This window comes from Micropterus salmoides, unplaced genomic scaffold, assembly GCF_014851395.1.
Source record: "Micropterus salmoides isolate LMB-PRFRI ecotype aquatic unplaced genomic scaffold, ASM1485139v1 Ms_hic_scaffold_14, whole genome shotgun sequence".
Taxonomy (NCBI): Eukaryota; Metazoa; Chordata; class Actinopteri; order Centrarchiformes; family Centrarchidae; genus Micropterus; species Micropterus salmoides.
The window spans coordinates 16,575,919-16,585,016 of record NW_024040485.1 but is presented as its reverse complement, the minus strand read 5'-3'; the positions used below and the strand labels follow the sequence as shown (position 1 = coordinate 16,585,016).

The window sequence follows — 9,098 nt, the reverse complement described above, 5'->3', positions numbered from 1 at the left end:
CCATTAGCATGTTTTAATACTGAGTCACGTCTTCCGTCACAATACATTTGGGTACTATATGAACAACATACATAGTCCTGGTGCTGTAAATACTCACTGGAGTGAAAAATATGTATTAACCCATGGCTGAAAATAGTCCCCAACTGTTGCACTATTTACTCTTGTTTGAGTAATACAACATACAGTGTCCAGCTGTTTTAGGAAATTATTTGGCGATTTTTTATTTTTATGAAACTACACCTCTGTCTGTCAAGCAATACAGAAGTATCTGCTGTCGTACCACTAGACTACAGAGCAGCTCAATAAAAATGGAGACTCTGCGATACCATGACAACTCAGCAAACCCTGTCATGTGAAATGATGCATCCAAAACAGATATTAAATTGACCTTGTGGTGAGATTGTTCCGTAAACTGCTGTTTCCAAGGCCAAGAATGTACTTTCAAACTCAATAAACTTCATATGTTACTTGTTTTTAAAAGAGAACTTCACTGATTTAGTATTTTACTCCTATAACAGTGTCTGCCGAAAACAAGGATGTAAATTCATGTAGCAGAACCAAAGATATTGTCTTTTCCAGTCCACACATTCCTCTTTCTTGTCAAAACCTGGTGCCTACATTACCCACAATACAACTTTTCCGGGCGACAGTTCGGTCAGAGATTAAGGTGTGTTGTGCTAGTAGCGGTAATGTTGAGCTGCTAGTCTCAGGCAGAGATGAGGTGCGGGCTACAGGGGTCTGGTAAGCTCATTCTGTCTAACTCACATATTTTTATTTTCATACATCTTCATCTAGTCTTCCTCCCCCACTGACACTAACTCAAGTGACATCACCTCAGGTTATCTTCACACAGCTCCCCCTAGAGCCAAAGAAGGCTTTCTACGACTTTATTCACTTATGGAGTAGCAGTTCCAAAGACCTCTAAACATACTTTGATGTGTAAAATTAGTGGAGCTCCCCTTAAAAAGATCTATGTCTATAATAGGAGTGAAACAGCCACAAACAGGGCAGGGAAGTCAGAAAGTAATAAACAGTCAAACACATTATTGAACCCAAATACAGAATAAAACCAGCTTGATCCATGACAACACGCTTTATCCAGGCATTTGAACATTTTGAAACACAATACTAAAATTCACATCTACGCACGCTCATTCTCACTCACTCACTCACGCCACAACAACGTTAGAAACACCGGTATCTAGACTGGACTTGTAGGTGAGAGTGACCCCTACAAATGTAAGAAACGTCAACATTCATGAGGCGATAGTATGGATTCCCTCTGATCATTTGGATTGATCCTCAGTGTGGGCGGGGCTACCCTCTCCCTCAGGTTCTGATAGATCCTTGTTCAGAGATGGACTCCCCTGCTCTTGCTCTGTTTCGTCCAGCTCAGGAGTGTGGGTGGGGGGGTCATAGTCACAGGCCAGCTCTGATTCCTCAGTGTGGGAGGGGCTGCAGTCAAAAGTGAACTCTGATTGGTCCTCTGTGAACGAGGGGCTTTCCTGGAGCACCGACTCTGACAACTGATTTGTGATGTCACCGGGGCTGGTTTCAAACTGCAAATTCGATTGGTCCGAGAAGTTGACAGGGATCTCTTTGTACGGGAGATCTGGATGGTCCTCCACGTCAGGAGGGTTGGGTTCCCGTGGTAATGAGAGTCCCCTGTGGCGGATGCACAGCTTGTGTAGTTCTGTTACCTCAGATACGTTTGTGCTGTTCCCACAGTCACGGAAACTGGCCAACGGAGGGCGCACTTTAACCCCTGTCACAGTCACTGAGCCCTCTATGGCTTTACGCAGCTGGAGATACAGAGCCACAGCCAGTAGGAACAAAACCAAGACAGCAGAGCCAGTGGAAGTCAAAAAATGAGGTAAAAAAAAGAGAAAAGGCAACAAGCATTAGTGATCATATACAGAAAACATTCTCATATCAGAAGCTTTAACAATTGAAGGAAACACACCTCTTTGAGAGAGACCACTCCAACCAGACGCCCCATGCTGGTTACATAGGCGTGATCCAGACCCAACAGAGAGAAGATAGTGTGAGTCTGTGGAGGAAGAGGAGAGGTGGGTCATGGCCTGGATACAGACTCAGAGAAGGGTTTCCTTTGCATTTTGGATCAGGATTATGGAAAATGTTAGACCAGAGTCAGACAACATAATATTTTTTGCATTGTCAGATGGTCACTGTGTCAGACTAGGCGGACTACACTTTGGACACCAACCCACCCTTAGGTAATAACAGTTTTATGAATGAAAGTGAAACTGAAACCATTTAAGGTTCACTCTGCACTGGAGGTGGGCTTTGTGTTTTTTCCTTTCCAGTTGGTAGAAATAGGGTGAGCGTGCAACAATCAGAGGTTGTGATTTATTTGGAGTAATGCTCCTGACCCAAGAGTCACCGTTAAATGGTTACAAGTACACTAAAATTAACTTTCACTTCACAATGTTCACAGGAAAAGTGCTTTGTACTGTTGGTAACTTCACAAAAAGTCAGTTTGTGTAGCCCGCTCTGTCTAGAAAAATGATATGTCTTGTTAACAGCGGAAAGTGTCAGCTACACATCGTTATTTCTAACTGTATTTTATTAATTTCCCAACATGTATTGCTTTCATTTTTCACACACAGTTCTGTTGAATCCTCTCTTAGAGCTTTCCTGGCACAGAATGGAAAGCATAATCAGTAACTAGAGGTGTGTCTCTGTCAGCTGCCTGGCTTGCTCACTCTCTAAATTTGAATAATAACCTATAATGCATAACAACGACCATCTGTATCAGTGTTTTACAAAACACTTCAGCATAATATTTCTATAATCTTATTGTATGACAACAACAAGCGCTTCACTAAAAGTATGCTCTGTGTGGGACGCACACTCCCTACACATCAAATATGGGAAGGAGGGCTGATTTCAGGCGCAACTGCTCAGTTAAAATGCCCAGCAGCAAACTAAAATGGTCACAGCAGTCTGATGGCAGAAAATCATGTCTGCTTCCATAATCACTGCTCCTCCTGCTGGATAGATAAAGCATTGCAGTTGGTTTCCACACATGGAGCTCAGGAGCGTTAAGAGTTGGGGCTGCGTTGGGGGGTATATCAGTGGTATATAAGTAGCTAAATTAGCCCAGCTGCAACAATAAAAGTGATGTGCACATTAATACATCTATAATTATAATCCATTATTATTCTGAATGTATAGCTTTTACTTTTTCTACACTGCGGCATTGCTACTTTTACATAAGCAAAAGAGCTGAGTACTTCTTCCATCACTACACACTCATGGGATGAAAAATTAGCACCTGATGCCCTTTTTTGAGTCATTAGCTACGCACATTCGTTCAAAGAACTGTCGACCGTTTACATACTCAACAGGCTTTCATGGACCTCATAACTTTCATGGACCTCATAACACCTGCAGTGTTAGTGCCATGTCACATATGTTAAGCTGTAACACCAGAAAGGTTATAGTGGTTAAACTCACAATGAAACTACATATGAAATGTCCACCTGTAACAGGGCTCAGTGAGGTAACTGCTAAATATATTGTCAGAAATTAAAAACACTGGTTAAAATAGATAGGGTTGGCACATTTTATGGGAATTTATTGTTTATTATCATATATGATGAGGAAAATAGGATTCTATGGTAAAAAGGTTAATTTAATCTTACAGTTTGTTCAGGGCTTTTCATTGATGTTCTACCTTATGCAGGAGATGTTTGTTCCACCAGCTGGAAGGGGGCGGGATCAATCTTGCAGTTATTGAAATCCACCGGCTCATCGAGCTGCTGCTCCTCCCACTCTGCTATCTGCAACCAGAAGGATGACAAGACACTGAAGCTTCTGAACTTTAAATTGTAAAACAAATTTTTGCATATTTTCTGTTAGTGTGGAGTCTCACGTCTGATGGGCTCATGCAGTCTTCCACTTCAGTAGAGTCCTAAAAGACAAAATGCAGTAAGACATACATTGTCCCTGTTTATACACACAAAGGTTTATATACAGAAAGTGCGATTGTACACGCAAACTCCACACAATTATGTACACTAAATATTCATAGTGTACCAACACATACACATTAACACATGGATCTGTCTATTTGTTGGTGTCAGTGTGAAATACAGAGCTGTAACCTAATAAATCACTTTCCGCTTTTCCAAGGTAAAGGTGAGGAAAAGTTTGTTTTATGGGTCAAAAGTAAAAAAAACTAAGAATAAAGCACCTTTAAATAAAATACAAAACAAATTCTTAAAGACACATAATCACACACAAAACAAGCACAAACCATCAGTCAAATCAGTTTATAGTGAAAGCTGATTTGACATTTTGTTTAACAAGTTTATTTTGAAAAGACAAAACCTTTCCCACTTTCTCACACAAACACTTTCTCTCGCTCTCTCTGCAAAGCCACTCTAATGCTCTGGTTGGTGCACCACAAATATTTTGGCCCCGCACTCATTACGTGTGTGTCGCAAGGCAACGGTTACTAAGCAACAGTCTCTAGGCGGCAGACAATCTTACCGCCATGGAGATCCTCACTCGTTTGGGCTTGAGCTTTCTTTTGTCAGGAGGAGCCGGCCCAGCCGGGCTCTTCCAGTTGGGGAGAGAAGGCATCAACACAGCACAACATTAACATAGCATCAGGTACTGGACAGTTTTAGCCCCTTACATGTTGTCACCGCAACATTGGATCCCAGTGTGACTTCTACTGGGAGAAGTCCCTGTGATGTGAGCACAATGTTGCTGAAAGGGTATAATTGCTACACCATAGATGAAGGTGAGGGCAGAAGATCTGCACAAGAAACCCAATGTTAATACAACATTGGATGGTATACACTGCCAGAATAAAGGTTTCTGAACACCTTACATTTTAACATTTTTGTTAAGCACTTTGAGCCCTTGTGTTTTCTCTTTAATATCCCCTTAAAGGTTCAGTGTGTAATATTTAGGAGGATCTATTGACAGAAACTGAAACTATGTTTTCAGTGGTAGTGAACCGTTATGTTTTATGTATTACCTTAGAATGAGCCATTTCTATCTACATACACCGCGGGTCCTCTTACATGGACTTCACCATGTTGCGCCGCCATGTTTCTACAGTAGCCGAAAGGATAAACTGCTCTTCAGAGCGTGTTTTGTCACTACGTTGAAAACGTATGAAGAAAATGAGAATACCAAGTAGTAGTAGTAGTCGTCTGGTTAGACGACTTAGAAATTAAAGAAGAGGAACTTGGACAAATGGAGAACCACACGTATTATTTAGCATAAGAGCTGACAGACGTGTCAGTGTGGCTTGTCCTGTTCTCTTGCAAAGGGAGGATTGAGCCGTTAGTTGCAATTTGCAACCCTCACCACTAAATGCCACTAAAACTTACACACTGAACCTTTAAGTAGCTTTAAGGTTGAAAAAACCCATCATTTTCTACACTGACAGGATCACACACACTATTAAATCAGCTTGTTGCAGCTCTTTGCTGAACCATTGTTTTTGGTTTCTAGTGAAATGTCTCGACAACTATGGATTACCATGACATTTCATATATATATATATATATATATATACAGTGAGGAAAATAAGTATTTGAACACCTTTCTATCAGCTAGAATTCTGACTCTCAAAGACCTGTTAGTCTGCCTTCAAAATGTCCACCTCCACTCCAGTTATTATCCTAAATTAGATGCACCTGTTTGAGGTCGTTAGCTGCATAAAGACACCTGTCCACCCCATACAATCAGTAAGAATCCAACTACTAACATGGCCAAGACCAAAGAGCTGTCCAAAGACACTAGAGACAAAATTGTACACCTCCACAAGGCTTGGTTGGGATAACAGCAGACCAATTGCACATGACTGCTATGACCGGTTTGGACCTCTCGTAAATTGTGTTTGTGAAGCAGAGTTGGCACCGTGGCCTGCCAGCCTTAAAGTTGGGGTGCGTAATGTTAGATCAACTAGCAAGAGACTGCTAGATTTTGAAAGTATCCAACCAAAAAAAAACCCAGACCCTGTCCCTGAAGCCTCGACGACAGGGTGTGCGCAGGTAGGCAGATAGACAGGCAGAAGGATCAGCCTATCACGAACAGCATGAAATAATTATAAAATGATTGGCTGTGCTTATTACAGTCCTGCAACAGCCACAGATACCGGATTTTTTTTATTCAGAGCATTTGTTTTATTGATTGCGGTCTGGATGTACAGCAAATTTTAATAAATATAACAAAAATGCTTCTGAAATAAATGACCTACTACAGCTTTATTTAATAAACTCAGATTTGAGTTTATTCAGCACTGTTTTGTCCGTTATGTATCTTCCATTTAGCCAGGGTCTTAACACTGATGGTTAGCATTTAGCTCAAAGGACAGCTGCGCCAAAGTACAGTCTCACAGAGCTGTTTGTGTGGCTGAAGACTCTCAGTGCTGTCCATTAACACAACAGAAACTAATGAGAAACGCGTGCTAAGAAACACAGCGTTGATAATCCCTGATAATGTTTTAACAATGCATTATACCGCCCATGACCCTGTCGTTGGATCACAGCTTTTCCTTCCTTGGACCACTTTTAATAGGTACTGACCACTGCATATTTGGAGATGCTCTGACCCAGTCGTCTAGCCATCACAATTGGGCCCTTGTCATACTCGCTTAAATCCTTATGCTTGCCCATTTTTCCTGCTTTTAACATCAACTTTGAGGACAAAATGTATACTTGCTGCCATGACAGGTGCCATGGTAACGAGTCGTAATCTTCAGGCTAATCTGTGAAATATTTAAACCCTAGACTTTTTTGGCTGCATCATTCCATCAAATGGAAATATTGTTTCCCCCAAACTGGTCCTGACATACAGTATTTGATATCTGTAAACTTTGGGATCTCTACTAGAATTAGAATAAAGTTCTGCAGGTTTGATCAAAGTTTAAAGGGTTAAAGATAGACAAAATATTTTTTTAACCACACTCCATGACACCATTACGCATTGCTCAAAATGCAACCCAAAACGCTAAAAATGTAGGATGTTCAAAAAGCATTTGACTAGCAGTGAATGTGTTGTGGACTGAGGGGGGCAATGACTCACATAAGTTTTAAAACAAATATCCACGACCACAGCATGAGATCACACAGGAAAACCCTGCTGCCTGTGGGTGGAAGAGGAGGAGGAAGAGGAGGTGGACGGCATATGTGTGGACTCAGAGAGAGCACACACACCCACGCATACGGTACGTCACATTCACACAGTACACTTGCACCCACACATATATTATATCCTTATCTCTTTCTTACTGTTGCCCTCACCTCCAGCAGCTCCTTCTCTTGGTCAGCACAGGAGAGGGTCTGCGAGCCTCGGGGAGAAAACACAAATCAGTTTTCATTCGATTTGGATCTGAAATACAACTTTTTTAAATCAGTTTTTCTCAGTATCAGTGTTTATGCAGTGGTGTAAAGTACATACTATTTGGCGTCTCTGTGTCGCTGATGGCAGACACAGTTTTCAAAGCTGATTTCAGAGGAAGCTGAACATTGGAAACCACTGGGCTGAAGGAGGAAGACTCCTCTGTGGAGATCTACATGGAAAAAATATTAACAGAGGAAGCCAGAAACAAGCATGCGCACACACACACACACACACAGCAGAAAAGACAAATACGAGCACATGCACATAAACAGGACAGCACAGGTAAAGGCACAGACGACATAGACACAGAAGACATGTGTTAATGTAAAAATAAAGGACATTTACACACAGTTTGTTACCACTTACCACAACAGCTGTCCAAAAACTCCATCTGTGCCTTTACCTACTGCTACATGCCTCACACATGCTGTGTCTGATCTACTTTTACTCTACTGCTACAACCCAAACCAAGCCAGACTTCGCCCCAGCCCAGCCCTGGAGCCCCCGTACGCCTCACACCTGTTGGGTGCTCACCAGGAAGCGGACCACTTGGCGAGTGTTGGTGTTGGGCGAGGCGTTGATCTGGGTGTGGCCGCATGGGGAGCTCGGGGTGCTGTCGGTGGTCAGGCTGGGCAGGTGATCTTGGGTGCCGTTGTCCTGGGCCAGCTGGCGGAGGTACTCCAGCCTCCGCTGATGGCCCAGCTGAAGAGAGAGCAGAGACTGGAGCTGCAGTCGCTCTATGGAGCCCAGCAGGATCATGGAGTCTGAAGGAGAAGGAGGGAAGAAATGGCAATTTGTAGGGAGTGAGACAAAGGTGGCAATGTGGACAAAGCTCATAGAGGTAAAAGTGGAACTTAAAATAACTGTTATGAAGGCATTGTGGCAGTTTGAGTAAGCATTTAGAACTGCATATACATAATTACAAGTTTATTAGGTACACCTAGCAAAAACAAATGCAGTCAAGTAATATATCCTCCCTTGATCAAGGTTTTTGTTGAAACTGTTATATACTGATTCAACTGTGTGATCATTTTGGATGATGTTTGTGAATCTGTACAAATGTATTGTGTTATAGTAAAATGTCTTATAGTAATATAATATATAAGAAAAAGGGGCAATTTTGTTTCAACTGCTTCCAAAGCAATTAAATAACTGAATCCTCTGTCATGAATAGGGATGGGTATCTAAACTGTAAATGTGAGTTTTCTTCTGGACTCATTAATGGAACAACAGTTTCAGTTCACTTGGTCTATTTTATTTAGTCCACTTGTGTTTTGACACAATTTAAATTGATCATTTTGGCTTGTTATGTTTAAAAAAAAAAAAGGAATGTCAAGAAAAATATGAATTATTTTCATATTATAAAGTCAAGTTTTATTTTGGTTTCTGTACTGAAATGCAGGTATTATATCAGCACTAGCATCAAAACATTTCTAACAAAACCAGCCCTAGTCCATTTTCTGCACTAGTATCAAGTTGAACCATGAAAGATGGATTTTCTTATATACCTCTGGATTCAACCAGGGCCAATGTTTTGAGCTGACCAGTCAGCAGCATCTCCTGCAGGTCTCGATAGGAAGAGTTAAGTGTGATATAGCGCACGTCCCTGACCATGATGTCCTCCACACGGATATTGTACTTCCTGAAACATGGAAGAAGGGATGAAGAAGATAGAGGTTAAGTGAAGAGAAAGGGGAGTGGGAAAATGA

The 9,098-nt window shown here is 41.6% G+C and overlaps 1 protein-coding gene across 1 annotated transcript in view; it reads right to left on the bottom strand.

Annotated features, from left to right (window-relative positions):
- Nucleotides 1–406: 406 nt before the first annotated feature.
- The window catches only part of clcn2a (chloride channel, voltage-sensitive 2a), a 44,484-nt gene continuing 35,792 nt past the window's right edge, over nt 407–9,098 (bottom strand). Inside the window, 10 exon segments of the mRNA XM_038718028.1 lie at nt 407–1,802; nt 1,964–2,050; nt 3,701–3,709; nt 3,711–3,806; nt 3,899–3,937; nt 4,519–4,587; nt 7,290–7,336; nt 7,447–7,558; nt 7,909–8,153; nt 8,898–9,031. Of these exon segments, the coding sequence (XP_038573956.1) occupies nt 1,287–1,802; nt 1,964–2,050; nt 3,701–3,709; nt 3,711–3,806; nt 3,899–3,937; nt 4,519–4,587; nt 7,290–7,336; nt 7,447–7,558; nt 7,909–8,153; nt 8,898–9,031 (1,354 nt within the window). The 3' untranslated portion in view covers nt 407–1,286.